Here is a 17500-nt window from a genome sequence, read left to right as displayed (position 1 = left end):
TCTCTCTCTCTCTCTCTCTCTCTCTCTCTCTCTCTCTCTCTCTCTCTCTCTCTATCTGCTGATCCCTCCATCCTCGTCTTTTGCTCTCTCTCTCTCTCTCTCTCTCTCTCTCTCTCTCTCTCTCTCTCTCTCTCTCTCTCTCTCTCTCTCTCTCTCTCTCTCTCTCTCTCTCTCTCTCAGCTGATCCCTCCATCCTCGTCTTTTGCTCTTTCTCTCTCTCCGGCCAGCTGTCCATCCTCCGTCTATCATCAGTCTTTTGGGTTTTGCTGGTTTTCCTCGTCTCCCAAATATTTCCCTTTATTTCTCTTCTTTCCTTTTTCTGTTTTTGCTGCTTTCGCCCTCTCTTCCCTCCGGGTCGAGATATGAAGTGGCACCATGGGTTTCATGGAGTTCTACCTGGAGATTGACCCCGTCACCCTGAACCTCATCATCCTGGTCGCCAGCTATGTCATCCTGCTCCTGGTCTTCCTCATCTCCTGCATCCTGTACGACTGCCGGGGCAAAGACCCGACCAAGGAGTACGCGCCCGACAGCGCGCCGGCTCCGCCCAGCCAGTCGCCCATTCGCCTGGTGGTCATGCAGAACTCGCCGGCCTCGTCCCGCTGTGAACCCAACAACACGCCGGCCCACGGAGAGCTGCCAACGCCGGACCTGAGCCGGGACCGAGGAGACAGGGAGCGAGAAAGAGAGAGAGAGAAGAGGAGCACTTTGGTGTGAGGAAGAAGAGTGAGGAAGAGGAAGGTTTCAGACTGTAGACCAGGAAGTGCTGCTGTGTCACTTTGTTTTAATTAGAATCTTTAACTTCCATCGTCGATGAGCAGCTGAGGTCAGCAGGAGGTAAGCAGCCAGGACCTTTAGTAACCCCGCCCCCTACATCACCCCCCCCCCCCCCAATCATTTCATATCGAGTGTCGTCTCTCTAATTATCTGAACTATCAAACGTTTTAAACAAAAATGCTCATCACAACTTCCTGAATCACAAAGTCTTGTTTTGAAGTTCCTGTTCATCAGTGTGTTGCTTTGTTAAACTTCAGTTGTGTTGCAGTGACGACAACAAAGAAATGTTATTTGTGTTAAAACGATAAAATGTCACATATCAACGTGTGTGTTGGAATCTGTTCATCTCACACATACACACGTGCACATTGTCATGTTCCGATGTTCTGACTAATCCGTCATTAGTAAATACAATGAAATCAATTATGACTGATGTAATGACCAGCAGGGGGCGACTCCACGGGCTGAAACCTGTGTTCTGTGTAATGACCAGCAGGGGGCGACTCCACGGGCTGCTTCTATAGTCTGTGAGAAAATGACTTTAACGGGCGACCTCACAAGTGTCAGTCTGTGGTGAGTGGGTCGATGGACTGTGACGTCCCTCAGACACAGACCGGAGGCTGTGCAGGACCCCTCCCCCAGACTCAGGTCCAGACCGCTAATCTGCCCTGTAAATCCTCAGCCTGACCCCCCCAACCCCCACCCCTCCATCAGCCAGATGAAGCCGGCAACATAAAGCCTCACTGACAGGGAAATATTGAATGGATGGACATTCACTCATCCCTTTGACGCAGCGTCTGGTGGCAGCAGGACGGACCCTGTGGTGTGAGGGTTACAGATGTGGCAGCAGGAAGGACCCTGTGGTGTGAGGGTTACAGATGTGGCAGCAGGACGGACCCTGTGGTGTGAGGGTTACAGATGTGGCAGCAGGTCGGACCCTGTGGCATGAAGGTTACAGATGTGGCAGCAGGACGGACCCTGTGGTGTGAGGGTTACAGATGTGGCAGCAGGACGGACCCTGTGGCGTGAGGGTTACAGATGTGGCAGCAGGACAGACCCTGTGGTGTGAGGGTTACAGATGTGGCAGCAGGAAGGACCCTGTTGTTTGAGGGTTACAGATGTGGCAGCAGGACAGACCCTGTGGTGTGAGGGTTACAGATGTGGCAGCAGGACAGACCCTGTGGTGTGAGGGTTAAAGATGTGGCAGCAGGAAGGACCCTGTGGTGTGAGGGTTAAAGATGTGGCAGCAGGACGGACCCTATGGTGTGAGGGTTACAGATGTGGCAGCAGGACGGACCCTATGGTGTGAGGGTAACAGATGTGGGAGCAGGACGGACCCTGTGGTGTGAGGGTTACAGATGTGGCAGCAGGACGGACCCTGTGGCGTGAGGGTTACAGATGTGGCAGCAGGACGGACCCTGTGGTGTGAGGGTTACAGATGTGGCAGCAGGTCGGACCCTGTGGTGTGAGGGTTACAGATGTGGCAGCAAGTCGGAACCTGTGGTGTGAGGGTTACAGATGTGGTGGCAGGACAGACCCTGTGGCGTGAGGGTTACAGATGTGGCAGCAGGACGGACCCTGTGGCGTGAGGGTTACAGATGTGGAAGCAGGTCGGACCCTGTGGCGTGAGGGTTACAGATGTGGAAGCAGGACGGACCCTGTGGCGTGAGGGTTACAGATGTAGCAGCAGGACAGACCCTGTGGTGTGAGGGTTACAGATGTGGCAGCAGGTCGGACCCTGTGGCGTGAGGGTTACAGATGTGGCAGCAGGTCGGACCCTGTGGCGTGAGGGTTACAGATGTGGAAGCAGGACGGACCCTGTGGCGTGAGGGTTACAGATGTAGCAGCAGGACAGACCCTGTGGTGTGAGGGTTACAGATGTGGCAGCAAGTCGGACCCTATGGTGTGAGATGTGACAAAACAAGTTTTAGTGGCAGCTACCAAAAGTGACACTAAATCCTCTGGATCGCCCCCTGGTGGCTGCCAGCAGTACAGCTCATAGACCTCCTCCATGTTATCAGATGGGACCTCTCCACCATCACTACTGAACAGACTCTGACTATAATTACATCATCACAGTCGGATCGGTAGAATGACGTGTCTAATAAACAGAAACATGGCGGCACATCCGACACCAAAACGTGATGAATTATCATTTCTTTTATGAACTTTACGGGAAATGTTTTATTAATTTCTTTGTTTTTTCCTGTGTTTTTTCAAGGAGTCGCCCTCATCTAGTGAAAATAAAAAACCCTGAAGCCCTTTGAAATCCCACCAACAGCCTCCATCAACCTGCAGCACGGACGCCACCTCATCACGCCGCTGGACGCAAAGAACAGTAGCGTCCACTTATGTCCAGCAGCCTGATCTCAGAGGGACGAGCCTGTGAGACACATGGACACTTTGAGGTCACAGAGGGCGGAGCTAACCTCAGACTCATTTTACTAGAACAAAGAAAGAACTTTATGAAATCAACAGTTTCTCTCTGGAGTTTCTCATCTTCTGGATCTAAACCTTCAACCAATCTGATGTTAAACTTCATTCTTGTATTTTCTGAATAGTTTTTCTCTTTAAGTGAATAATACTCCATCGTACTTCTGTGTCTAAGGTTAAAAGTTCATTTCAACATTTCAAATTTGTGATCTTGAAATGAGACAGAAAACACAGAATAAAATGTGATTCTCCTGCATTTGAATTTATTCATCACCCACTGAGAGAATCAAATGTTTTTAATTGTGAGAAACAAACAGATTCTTTTCTTTTCTGAACTTCAGAAACTGAACGTGATTGTTTCCAAATACGTTTGCTGCAGGGCCGTTGTTTTTTTGGAGTTCGGAGGTTCGGGGCCAAATCTAATTTAGCCCCCCGAATAAAAACTCCTGAGAAACTGGAAATACTTCATCTGAGATGTGACGGTGGAAAAGACAAACTGGTTTAATCCCTCCTCTTCCCGCAGCGCCAGGCCAAGCTCTCTTCTGATTGGCTGTGGCAGCGAGTCACAGATGATCCCAGGCTGTAACGTACTCGTGCCAGAGCTGAGTGAGCCAATGGCTGCGTCCCGTCCCTGATATGAATTACATAACGACCCTCCCCTCATATTTCATGTTGGATTATAATCTGAGTATTAGAGATGTATTAAGTATTTGTTGTTCCCCTCTGCTGTTTTTTTGACGGGGGATGGTTTTACATAAGCTCCAGTTGGTCGACGTCTCATCTGAAGCCGACATGAGGCTCAGGGCGCCGCCGCCGCTCTGACAGGAAACTACAAGAAGAACTCGTCTGTTGCTCTGTGACGTCAGATCCTTTTCTAGTGAGTCGATCACATCAGAGGCTCAATGAAGTTACTGTCCATTAAAACTGTTTTTTTTACTTTTTAACGTTCCCTGGTGGATAAAAACATCCGACAGAAGAAGCTGAATCTTCAAAAGATTGGTCCAAGTCCCATCTGCTAACATGGAGGAGGCGGGGTTTATGACCTATACTGCAGCCAGCCACCAGGGGCAATTGAGACACTCTGGCTTCACATTTGTGATTGTTTTGTTTTTATTTATGATCTCAACCTTCACAATAATGGAGTGTTTATTTTGTTAATTTATTTCATGTATTATTTTACATCAACGTTCATGTTAATGGATATATATGGAAGGTTTTCTATGTGTTTGTTGTTGTAGTACTCAATCTATCCACAAGAGGCTGTAGTGCACTATCCCACTCTAATAAAAACTAAAAGTTTATGAAGGGTTAGTGTTTAATAATTTTCTTTAATATATATGAAATTAATAATTTAACTATGATAAACTGTTGTTTGGATTTTTCATTAGGAAAAATGCTCATGGTAAGATTAAAATTAAAATTAACTTGCCTCTCAGGACTTCTGTACAACTCTGGTTCCCATACTACTACTTCAAATAATAATAATAATACTTATAACAATACCAACAATAACACAGAGTGAAAACAAAAACTATTATTGATTTAAAAACATTTAATTGATTGGTCGTCTCATTGCTGTCGCACAGCTTTCGTCTAAAACCAATAATGTGACCAGAATTAAACAATATACTTTAAATCTTATTTATCAGCTGTGAACAACAACAAATGATTCTCTGATAGTTCATCGTTTGTGATTGTTTTTCAAGAAGTAAAACATTTTTCATGTTCATGTGAAAAACTGCAAGATTGGGTTTTTTTGTTCATGTTTGTTTGTTTTTCCTGTAGATTTTAACAACATGAACATATCAATGTCATAAAGAGTTTAGAGGTTATGAAATGAAACACGTTTCAGACAATAAGACGAGAATCAGATTAAACAGACTCAGTTATTAATCTGGATATTATTTATCTGATCATTTTCGATCAAATGCTGATCTGATTATACCAGAACTTTTCAAAATAAAACTTCCAGAGATGAAGAGGAGGATGCGGCACATATACAGATAAACACATATACAGTTAAACACATATACAGATAAACACATATACAGATAAACACATATATAAACACATATACAGTTAAACACATATACAGATAAACACATATACAGATAAACACTTATACAGATAAACACATATACAGATAAACACATATACAGATAAACACATATACAGATAAACACATATACAGATAAACACATATACAGATAAACACATATACAGATAAACACATATACAGATAAACGCATATACAGATAAACACATATACAGATAAACGCATATACAGATAAACACATATACAGATAAACACATATACAGTTAAACACATATACAGATAAACGCATATACAGATAAACACATATACAGATAAACACATATACAGATAAACACATATACAGATAAACACATATCCAGATAAACACATATACAGATAAACGCATATACAGATAAACACATATACAGATAAACGCATATACAGATAAACGCATATACAGATAAACACATATACAGTTAAACACATATACAGATAAACACTTATACAGATAAACACATATACAGATAAACACATATACAGATAAACACATATACAGATAAACACAAATACAGATAAACACATATACAGTTAAACACAAACCTGCTTCCAGTGAAGGGTCAGAGGTCATGTGACAACAACAGGAAGTTCTGGGAAAGAGGATCTGGAAGTTGTTGGAGTTTTTTTAAGATATATATTATTTAATTACTATTTGCATATTTTCTCCACGACAGATATTATGCGATGCATCAGGTAGCTTTACTGTGATGAGTTTCCCATTGTTCCTGATGTGACCTGCTGCTGCCACCCAGTCACTGTGGAGGTGCTGCCCCCTGCTGGTGTCACACAGACTCACTATTCATACAACCGGACTTTTACAGTTTGTCCTGATTGTATTTGATGTGAATCACTGTGAACAGACGTGTGTGGTTTGTCATGTTTTCTCAATGATTTTCCCCTTTAATTCACTTTCAGTTTATAATGACTAAATTTAATATTGGTCCATCATATTACTAACACAATCATAATTTTTAACATTAAAATTTTTTTTGTAATGGAATATAATACATTTCTATGAAATGAAATGCAGAGGATTCATTAAAGTTGAATGTTGATTATTGAACAACATTCATTGACGAGAACAAAAAACACCAGAGAGCCACTGAATTTAACTTTTATTTATTTATAATTTTTGATAATGAGAAACATAATCAAGGACAAATGAAGAATAACATATTTAAACACAAAATCCAACAGAAGAAGAAGAAGAAGAAGAAGAAGAAGAAGAAGAAGAAGAAGAAGAAGAAGAAGAAGAAGAAGAAGAAGAAGAAGAAGAAGAAGAAGAAGAAGAAGAAGAAGAAGAAGAAGAAGAAGAAGAAGAAGAAGGGATTCAGGTTTCATTCCTCTATCGGCTCAACGTAGCATCGAACTACACGAACATTAGATTCTACGTGTTCGGAGGCGACTGTGTGCTGACGAGAGGGGGAGGAGCCAAAGAATCAGCCGGTGATGTGTCACCTGAACAGGTAAGCTGAGGGAGATGGGGGAGGAGTCTGAGGTATTCAGGGAGGATGCACGACCCGGACCGGTCAGACCAACGTTCAATTATTATTCATACGTGTAATAACAACATTCAGGAGGACAGAGTACAAAAAAAATTAAAAAACAAACAAAATATCTCTGTATAAACATTTAAATCTTTCATATCATTATATCCTTTGTAAACGCTTTGATTTTGGTCTGTGGTAAAGTACTAAAGTGGTTCCACACTAAAAGACGACCTCACTCAGCCAATGCTTCAAATATACATTCATGTTTCACTCAGCCACTGGGGGCGCTCTCCCCACTGAGCTGCACTTGAAAAAAAAGCTATAATAAAGTTTGTGCCAAAGAGAACGTTCTATTGCACTGAAGAGTTTGGTCTTTAAACGTGAAAGTTATCCTCTGATATGAACATTCCAGGCACAATAATCAAACATCTTTTATTTACAGAATAAAAATGCAACAAATATGCATTTTGTTTATATTTTACATTAAATATGTTTATGATTTATAAGAAAATACAAGTTTTCTTTATAGTTATTATAAAGTTTATGTAAAGATTTTTTGTTTTAATAAATCGGTTCCAAGATTTCAAGTCGGTCGAGCTCGAGGTGTCGTCTGCATCAGCCGATCAAAGAGGTAGTGACGGGTTTGTTCATGTGGACAGGTGCATTATGGGAGGCTGTGTGGGGGGGGCACCTGCAGGGACTGGTCTGTGTGTGTGTGTGCGTGCGTGCGTGCGTGCGTGCGTGCGTGCGTGTGTGTGTACCTTTGACCACACAAATCTAATCAATTCTCTCATGAGTCTGAACCAGGGGTCGGCTCCAGACCAATCATATTTGTTAGAAATGCAAAACGGCTCTTTTGATAGAAAAGGTTTCCGACCCCTGAACTAAATGAACATTGGACCAAATTTTGAGAAATGTTCACGATGAGACAAACAACCTGAAAGCCTCCATGTCTCCACTAGGTGTCGCTAGTGTAGAGTGATAAAACACTGTTGTGTTGTGTTTTTTGAATCGACACCTGTGTGATGTGTTGGTTCAGTGGGAACCAATGAGGAACCGATTCAGACAGGAAGTGATGGTTTGAGTCTTTTCATGGGATTTGTTGATGTTTTTCATTTAATTTAAAGCAGGTGGAGTTATCTGATTGGTCGGTGGAATGGCCTCACAGCCAGGAAGTGACTGAGTGGGCTGGTCAGGGGGAGGCGGGGCCTATCCCGTGAACTATCCCTTGTACTTGGACAGGATGTTCCTGGTGCGTCCGAGCTCCTTCCTCAGGTCGGCCACCTCCCACCTCAGAGCACAGTTCTCCTTGAGCCGCCGAGCGTCCCGGGACCGCTTCGTTGTTCTTCCTGCGGCTGGCCCAGTATTTGTCATCCTGCAGTAGAATGACAAGTCATCGTAGTTAGTCTTACTTGTTATATTTTCTCTGTGAAAAGAGACTGATGAAGATCTTGTGGTACGACAGAAAGCTCCAGAACAACTAATCAGAATGAACTTTGTGTTTGAGAAGAAAATATGTTGTAGATTTAAAGAATTTTTTATTCAACTTAATAAAACTCCGACAGGAAATGGGTTCCTGTTGCCTAGCGAGCTGATTTGTTTGCCGGTTCAGAACCAGCTCCAGATTACCTTCAGGTCCTCCGGCATGAAGACCTTCCGAGCTTTCTGGATCATCGGCTGCGGTTCCAGCTCCTCGGCAGAGAACGTCTCGTGCCAGAGCCAGGTCTGCCGGGTCGGGCTCGAAGCCACGGGGAATCTGGAGGGAGTCGGGGGGGAAGGGGCTCGCAGTGGTTCTGGAGGTCAGGAGGCCTGAAAGGAGGCGGAGTCACTCAATAACATCTGAGGTCACATGATGGTAAATGGTCTAAATTTAAATATTAAAACTGATCCTGAAACACTGATCATCCAACTTTTCCTCTATGAAGAAAGAGCATTTCTTTTCATATTTAATATGTATAACAACAAATAAAAGTATTTAACTGCAGAGAAACATTTAATAAGAAAACAGAAAGGAGAATAAACTCAAGTTAAAATAATATTTTAAAGGGCAGAATACTATGACTTATGATATATGACATGACAATAGAACTGGTTGTGTGTGTGTGCGTGTCTATGTGTGTGTCTTTGTTTGTGTGTCTGTGTGTCTGTCTTTGTGTATGTGTGTGTCTGAATGTGTGTGTCTCTGTGTGTGTGTGTGTGTATGTGTAACAACCCGATCCTCACTTCTGTTAATTGAAAGTTTTGATGCCATCTTTATTAATGTGTATTTGAAACTTTTAGTTCATTAGTCTATAACTTTAATCCAGCATCTGTACAAACTGTATTTATCTCACGTTAGCACAACATTAGAGAATATATAATATATAATAATAGAGTTGTTATCAGGACCAATGTTTATCTAACGTAAGCAACACATTCCTATCGCTACAAGCTAAGCTAGCTGAGGTAGCTCCGTGAGAGGTGGGGGGGGGGGCTCTGGAGCAACACGAACCACAGGAAGAGGATGGTTGTGTACATGTTGTGGTGCACCCTGGGTAAAGTCGCTGCTTCCTGCCTCCTGCACAGACACGGACCCATGTGGGGAAACAAAGATGCCAGATTATGCCGGAGATTACTCGGCTATATTTAGACGTCAGGGTCACAGATTAATTCCGGCTCCGCTGCAGTTTGGTTTTCATTGGACAAGTGAGAGCGTTGTAAACAATGAATCACGGATCAATTAGAAGTTATCGGACGATAATATCGGGCTTAGATTCATCAGGTGGACATGACGATCTCCACAACATGATAAATATGTTTCATTAATTATGAGTTCCAGCTTCTCCTGCCTCCACATGATCAATCAGTTCATTCACCTTTAAACATCTGATCAGTTCGTTAACACTCAGACATTCTTATTAATCCAAACTCACACACCTGCAAACACATGTCACATGTCACATGTCACATGTCACATGTCACATGTCACAAGCAGACCTGTGGGCGCCAGGCGTAACCATAGCAACGGTGATGAATGTAAATCCGTAAACTTTTACTCTCTGTTACTTTTCCTCAGGTTTTTAAGATGCAGTCGGTTTTCATCACATGGTCCTTCAGACTGGTGTGTGTGTGTGTGTGTGTGTGTGTGTGTGTGTGTGTGAGTGTGTGTGTGTGTGTGTGTGTGTGTGTGCGTGAGTGTGTGTGTGCGTGTGTGTGTGTGTGTGTGAGTGTTTCTGTGTGAGTGTCTGAGTGTGTGTGTTTGTGCGTGTGGGTGTTTGTGTGTGTGTGAGTGTGTGTGAGTGTGAGTGTGAGTGTGTGTGTCTGTGTGAGTGTGAGTGTGAGTGTGTGTGTCTGTGTGAGTGTCTGAGTGTGTGTGTGTTTGTGCGTGTGGGTGTGTGTGTTTGTGCGTGTGTGTGTGATTTCATTAGTGTTTCCGAGTGCAGCAGATATTTATAGCTGTACTCACTGGAATCAATACTCACCCACGGGCAGCAGGAACATCAGCCTTCAACCTCCAGCCCACACACACACTATAAATACTACACACACACACTCACACGCACACACACACACACACATTATTGACACTTAACAAATGAATCCCTCTGTTGACCCGGAGCTAAGCTGTAAAATAATCAGGTTATAGGTTTTATTTGTTATTTCCTTCTGTTGTTTGGTTGTGTTGTTGTTTGGTTGTGTTGTTGTTTGGTTGTGTTGTTTAAATGAAAAGGACGAGAGCTCTTCTCTATCTGACACAACACACAGTCCAATAAGAAGCAGCTGGACTCATGACGTCTGAGCAGCGTCAGAAACGAGCAACTTCTCAACAAGGTGGACACGAGACAGAAAAGACCACATGACTCACTCTCTCACTCACTCTCTCTCTCACTCTCTCTCTCTCTGACTCACTCTCACTCTCTGACTCATTCACTCGCTCACTCACTCTCTCTCTCTCTGACTCACTCACTCACTCTCTCTCTGACTCACTCAGTCTCTCTCTCTGACTCACTCACTCTCTCACTCACTCGCTCACTCACTCATTCACTCGCTCACTCACTCACTCACTCACTCTCTCACTCACTCTCTCTCTCTCTGACTCACTCACTCTCTCTCTCTGACTCACTCTCACTCTCTCTCTCTGACTCACTCACTCACTCGCTCAGTCATTCACTCACTCACTCACCCACTCACTCCCTCATTCACTTGCTCACTCACTCACACACTCACTCACTCACTCGCTCGCTCACTCACACACTCACACACTCACTCACTCACTCACTCACTCACTCAATCACTCATTCACTCACTCACTCACTCACTCTCTCACTCACTCACTCACTCACCCACTCACTCCCTCATTCACTCGCTCACTCCCTCACTCACTCACTCACACACTCACTCACTCCCTCACTCACTTGCTCACTCCCTCACTCACTCCCTCACTCACTCACTCACTCACTCCCTCACCCACTCACTCCCTCACTCACTCGCTCACTCCCTCACTCACTCCCTCCCTCACTCACTCACTCGCTCACTCCCTCACCCACTCACTCCCTCACTCACTCGCTCACTCCCTCACTCACTCCCTCACTCACTCACTCACTCACTCCCTCACCCACTCACTCCCTCACTCACTCACACACTCACTCCCTCATTCACTCGCTCACTCACTCACACAGTCACTCACTCACTCGCTCTCTCACTCACTCACTCACTCACTCTCTCACACACTCACACACTCACTCTCTCGCTCACTCACCCACTCACTCCCTCACTCACTCACACACTCACTCCCTCACTCACTCACTCCCTCACTCACTCACCCACTCACTCCCTCATTCACTCGCTCACTCACTCACACAGTCACTCACTCCCTCACTCATTCACTCGCTCACTCACTCACTCACTTACTCTCTCTCTCTCTCACTCACTCACTCACTCACTCAATGAAATAATGTCAGACTGACGTTTAACTGAAGTTTTATTCAGGATGTTTATTAATTATTATTATTATTATTTATTGAGTTTCATTTCCTCGTGTGATTCGCAGCTCGAAGGTGAATTATGAGTTTTATGAGTTATTGGCTCAGTGATGGATCTGATGGTGGATTCCCAGGTCAGCGTTTCTTCATCACGTTCTCCAGCATCCTACTGCTGCAGTAACCATGACGACAGAGAGGACAGGCGGGACGCTCTACATCTCCGTCTCTATGGACGGGCTGGGTCTCTGCTCTGTCGTCTCGCCGTCAGGCTCCGCCTCCCTCTCTGAGGCCTCTGGAGGAGTGGGAGGTCCCTCGCTGCTGCCGCTCGCCACCGGGAGGCTCCATGATGTCGTCTGGGTCATGTGACTGTCACAAGAACACACATTCACTGAATCATTTATGGATCCTGATGAGAACTAGAATCTCCTCCCTGTGGTTATATGTCTCCACCAATCAGAGCAGTCACATACAGATACTTTCATGTGGTCACTGTGACCTTTAATCTTTGACCTTTGACCACCAACATCTTATCATGCCAACTTTGAGTCGAAGTGAATATTTGGTTTGAATATAAAGAAATTCTTGAGATATCGTGTTCATAATGGAACCTGTTTTCAGACGTGTTCCTCACATGTTCCTCAAATGTTCTCTATGTGAGAATACATGTCTGAGTCAGTGTCTCTGGACATGTTCTGGATCTTCTCCTGCAGCCTCCTGGTAACATGTGTGTAACATGTGTGTAACATGTCAGAGTCCATGTGAGGAACCAGCAGGAGAACGTGTGGAAGCTTCCCAGAGAGCGAGTGGACGTGTGGACGAGGTTTCTAACACGTGACGTGAAACTAGAAGAACACAAAGATCTAATGAGTGAACTTCATCGTTCACACTGGACCTGAGACCTGGTGATCTGGACACTTCTCTGGCTTATCAGTGTTCTTACTTGATGTAGTATTTGTCTCCGTCTGCAGTGTAGGCCTCCTCCCAGCCATAAGGAAGACCTGTGGGGGGGGGGGCAGATCATGTCAGGTTGAACATGTCACTGATATGATCTCAGGCACAAGGATCAACACAAATATTACGTTCCATCCGTCCTGAATGTTTTTCCCGAGAAGATCAGTGATTCCTGAGAACCAGAGTCTCACATGTTCATGCAGAGTTCAGACACGAGTCCGTCGCTAACAGGAAGTGAGGAGAGGAGGCGTGGACAGGGAGGAGGGGCTGGGTGATGACTTCCTGCTGACGACTCAGGCCCCGCCCACTTCCTCCTCCGACAGCCGGCTCGTCTAGAAGGTCAACAGGACATGCAGACGAGCAGGTGGAGGACATGCAGACCAGCGGGTGGAGGACATGCAGACCAGCGGGTGGAGGACATGCAGACCAGCGGGTGGAGGACATGCAGACCAGCCGGTGGAGGACATGCAGACCAGCGAGTGGAGGACATGCAGACCAGCGAGTGGAGGACATGCAGACCAGCGGGTGGAGGACATGCAGACCAGCGGGTGGAGGACATGCAGACCAGCGAGTGGAGGACATGCAGACCAGCGGGTGGAGGACATGCAGACCAGGAGGTGGAGGATATGCAGACCAGGAGGTGGAGGACATGCAGACCTGCAGGTGGAGGACATGCAGACCAGCAGGTGGAGGACATGCAGACCAGGAGGTGGAGGACATGCAGACCAGGAGGTGGAGGACATGCAGACCAGCGAGTGGAGGACATGCAGACCAGCGGGTGGAGGACATGCAGACCAGCCAGTGGAGGACATGCAGACCAGCGGGTGGAGGACATGCAGACCAGCGAGTGGAGGACATGCAGACCAGCGGGTGGAGGACATGCAGACCAGCGGCTGGAGGACATGCAGACCAGCGAGTGGAGGACATGCAGACCAGCAGGTGGAGGACATGCAGACCAGCCAGTGGAGGACATGCAGACCAGCGGGTGGAGGACATGCAGACCAGGAGGTGAAGGACATGCAGACCAGGAGGTGGAGGACATGCAGACCAGCGGCTGGAGGACATGCAGACCAGCGGGTGGAGGACATGCAGACCAGCGGCTGGAGGACATGCAGACCAGCGGGTGGAGGACATGCAGACCAGCCAGTGGAGGACATGCAGACCAGCGGGTGGAGGACATGCAGACCAGCGGGTGGAGGACATGCAGACCAGCGGGTGGAGGACATGCAGACCAGCCAGTGGAGGACATGCAGACCAGCCGGTGGAGGACATGCAGACCAGCCGGTGGAGGACATGCAGACCAGCGGGTGGAGGACATGCAGACCAGCGGGTGGAGGACATGCAGACCAGGAGGTGGAGTCACTTACAGTCCAGCTCCAGAATCGCTCTGACCGTCCTGGTGAGCTCCGTGGCCTCCTGAGCCAGCGCCGCCGCCGTCCAGGGACTCTTCTTGTAGCGAGGAGACAGACCTGGAGGCGACGCTCCCACCTTCACGTCTCCAGAGCTGCAGAGAGAGAGTGGGAGGAGTCAGCCGAGAACAACTACACAGTCCCAAAGATGGACCACACGTCTCCACTTCCTCCCACTGCTGTACGAGGAAATGACCAGAGTGCAGGACGTGTCTCTACTATAAACATGTTGGTGACAGGTTCAGTGGGAGGGATCAGCAGGTGTGAACGAGGACAAGAGGACTTAAGCTCTGCATCACGGAGGAACATGTCAGGAACACGTGAAGAACATGTCAGACTTCAGTTCATATCTGAGATCACCTTGTCTCAATCTGACTGTAGAGTTTCTTTTGGATCTTCAGTTCAGGTGTGAAAACAGTTTTAAAGTTTGGACGGAGACGGAGACACAGGAAGGTCCTGAGCCGTCAGTGAACCTCCGGGTTGTGAGGCGTGCTAACCACTGCGCCACTGTGTCGTCATGATGGAGATCAATCCCTCATGACCTCAGTTCTCTCTGCACTGGAACCTGAGTCTCTGCTCTTCACACCTGGAGCTGCTGAAGACCACGTCCCTTCAGCTGAGCTCCAGAATGAAACCTGCTCCTCTTCTCTCCTCAGAGAAACAACCCTCTGCTGACCAGAGCTAGTAATCAGACTCAGAACTCTGAAGGACGTGGTGACCTTGGCAGGAGAAGCAGCTGGGAAGTGGCCTAGAGGGGGGGGGGGGTTGAGGTGTCCCACTGACCTGGACTGAAATAAAAAGAAAAGCCTGAAGACTTCATAACATGACCGACTGACGGGAGTTACACAACCTGAGCAGGAGGAATTATTCATCTGCCGCAGAATCACGAGGACATGAAGAGAGAACTGAGGTTTTATTATATAATACGAGAATTAAACATGTTTAGGTAAAAAACGTTGAGAACTCTTGAGACTCTGAGACAGTCTGGTTCTTTCTGGACTGGAGGTCACATGGTGCAAGGTCACATGGTGCAGATCATCTGACAAATAATCCTGAAGTGTGGATTCATAAAATAATCTGAATGTTCCTCCTCCATCTCCACACACACACACACACACACACTAACACACACACACATTGTATCATGTATCCTGAAGGAGGTCATGTGACAAGAGCCTGACCAATCAGTGAACACTACCTCGTTACAGAAAAGAACCAATCAACAAGAGGCAGTGAGCGTCAGATCAAACAGCGTTTACACACTTCTCTGCTCCCTCGTCTCTGGACCTCTGTTGTCATGTGGACACACACACACACTGCTGAATACACAAACACCACACAACAACACACACACAGTTGCAGACATCATCACACACCTGTAGCTCTTGGTTGGTCCGTGACTTTCGAGCAGGAAGTCCTGAACGTTCTGCAGAAAGAGAACAACACATGTTGTTGTCATGGAGACGACCAGGAACACATGTTTTCATCCGTGTGTAAAAAACACTTCCTGTGTTGTTCTGCATCTCAGTTTCCACAAACATTCAGAAGGATTTTCCAACGCAGGAACTCAGCTCCAGGAAAAATCTCTGGGGAGTTCGTAGTTTACCAAGTACAGAGAGACACGCATGTGTGTGTGTGTGTGTGTGTGTGTGTGTGTGTGTGTGTGTGTGTGTGTGTGTGTGTGTGTGTGTGTTCTCACCTCAACAAAACTCAGCAGTTTCCCTGTCGACAGCTCAAAGCTCTCTTTGGCCGCCTCACTCTTCCGTAGCTGACACTCGAGGACGACCTCTCTCTTCTTCCTCTCGTCCGTCTCCTCCTGAGATCAAAGCAAACACGTTTCCATCTCTGAGCTTCACAATGTTACATTTCTTTATTGTTAAAACATCCGAAGAAGAACAGCTGTTCAATGATTAGTCTCCAAAAACAACAGAAGTGAGCGAGGGCGCCCTCTGCAGACACACAGTGGAAAGTGTTCTGTTGGGCTCCGTGTGGTTTTCATGAGGAAAGACCTCGACCTCGACAGCACCTCCACCCTCACTGCTGCTCAGAGGTCACCTCCACCCTCACTGCTGCTCAGAGGTCACCTCCACCATCACTGCTGCTCAGAGGTCACCTCCACCATCACTGCTGCTCAGAGGTCACCTCCACCATCACTGCTGCTCAGAGGTCACCTCCACCATCACTGCTGCTCAGAGGTCACCTCCACCCTCACTGCTGCTCAGAGGTCACCTCCACCATCACTGCTGCTCAGAGGTCACCTCCACCATCACTGCTGCTCAGAGGTCACCTCCACCATCTGCTGCTCAGAGGTCACCTCCACCAGCACTGCTGCTCAGAGGTCACCTCCACCATCACTGCTGCTCAGAGGTCACCTCCACCATCACTGCTGCTCAGAGGTCACCTCCACCATCACTGCTGCTCAGAGGTCACCTCCACCATCACTGCTGCTCAGAGGTCACCTCCACCAGCACTGCTGCTCAGAGGTCACCTCCACCATCACTGCTGCTCAGAGGTCACCTCCACCATCACTGCTGCTCAGAGGTCACCTCCACCAGCACTGCTGCTCAGAGGTCACCTCCACCATCACTGCTGCTCAGAGGTCACCTCCACCATCACTGCTGCTCAGAGGTCACCTCCACCATCACTGCTGCTCAGAGGTCACCTCCACCATCACTGCTGCTCAGAGGTCACCTCCACCAGCACTGCTGCTCAGAGGTCACCTCCACCAGCACTGCTGCTCAGAGGTCACCTCCACCATCACTGCTGCTCAGAGGTCACCTCCACCAGCACTGCTGCTCAGAGGTCACCTCCACCATCACTGCTGCTCAGAGGTCACCTCCACCCTCACTGCTGCTCAGAGGTCACCTCCACCCTCACTGCTGCTCAGAGGTCACCTCCACCATCACTGCTGCTCAGAGGTCACCTCCACCATCACTGCTGCTCAGAGGTCACCTCCACCATCACTGCTGCTCAGAGGTCACCTCCACAAGGGGGCAGCGTTCTCATCCGAGATCATGCAGCTGTGTTTCTGGAGGAAGGTTACAGACCCAGGGCAGAAACCTGATTGGTCGACGGTGGCGGCTCCGCCCCCTGAGTCTTCAGCTCAGCGATCTCGGCCTCCAGCAGGTGGATCACCTCCTCGTAGTCCAGCTCCATCCCCCGGGCCTGATCCTGAGCCGCCTCGGCCTCCTGGACCCGAGTCCTCAGAGCCCGACTCGCCTCGGCTCCCAGCTGGACTTCCTGTCGGGACGGAGGGACAGAGGGAGGGAGGGACGGAGGGACGGAGGGAGGGAGGGACGGAGGGACGGAGGGAGGGAGGTACGGAGGGATGGAGGGACGGAGGGAGGGAGGGACGGAGGGACGGAGGGAGGGAGGTACGGAGGGATG

At 47.4% G+C, this 17500-nt stretch overlaps 1 protein-coding gene and 1 pseudogene across 1 annotated transcript; one reads left to right on the top strand and one right to left on the bottom strand.

Annotated features, from left to right (window-relative positions):
• The first annotated feature begins 375 nt into the window (after positions 1-375).
• si:ch73-256g18.2 (small integral membrane protein 36) lies at positions 376-717 on the top strand. The gene has a single exon (XM_061094382.1). The coding sequence runs from the start codon at positions 376-378 to the stop codon at positions 715-717; it is 342 nt and encodes a 113-aa protein (XP_060950365.1).
• A 7296-nt stretch (positions 718-8013) lies between these two features.
• LOC133028126 (hepatic leukemia factor-like) lies at positions 8014-10272 on the bottom strand (annotated as a pseudogene).
• Between the last annotated feature and the right edge of the window lie 7228 nt (positions 10273-17500).

This window comes from Limanda limanda, chromosome 21 (assembly GCF_963576545.1).
Source record: "Limanda limanda chromosome 21, fLimLim1.1, whole genome shotgun sequence".
Classification (NCBI taxonomy): domain Eukaryota; kingdom Metazoa; phylum Chordata; class Actinopteri; order Pleuronectiformes; family Pleuronectidae; genus Limanda; species Limanda limanda.
The sequence above is the reverse complement of the archived record's forward strand: the minus strand, read 5'-3'. Positions and strand labels throughout refer to the sequence as shown.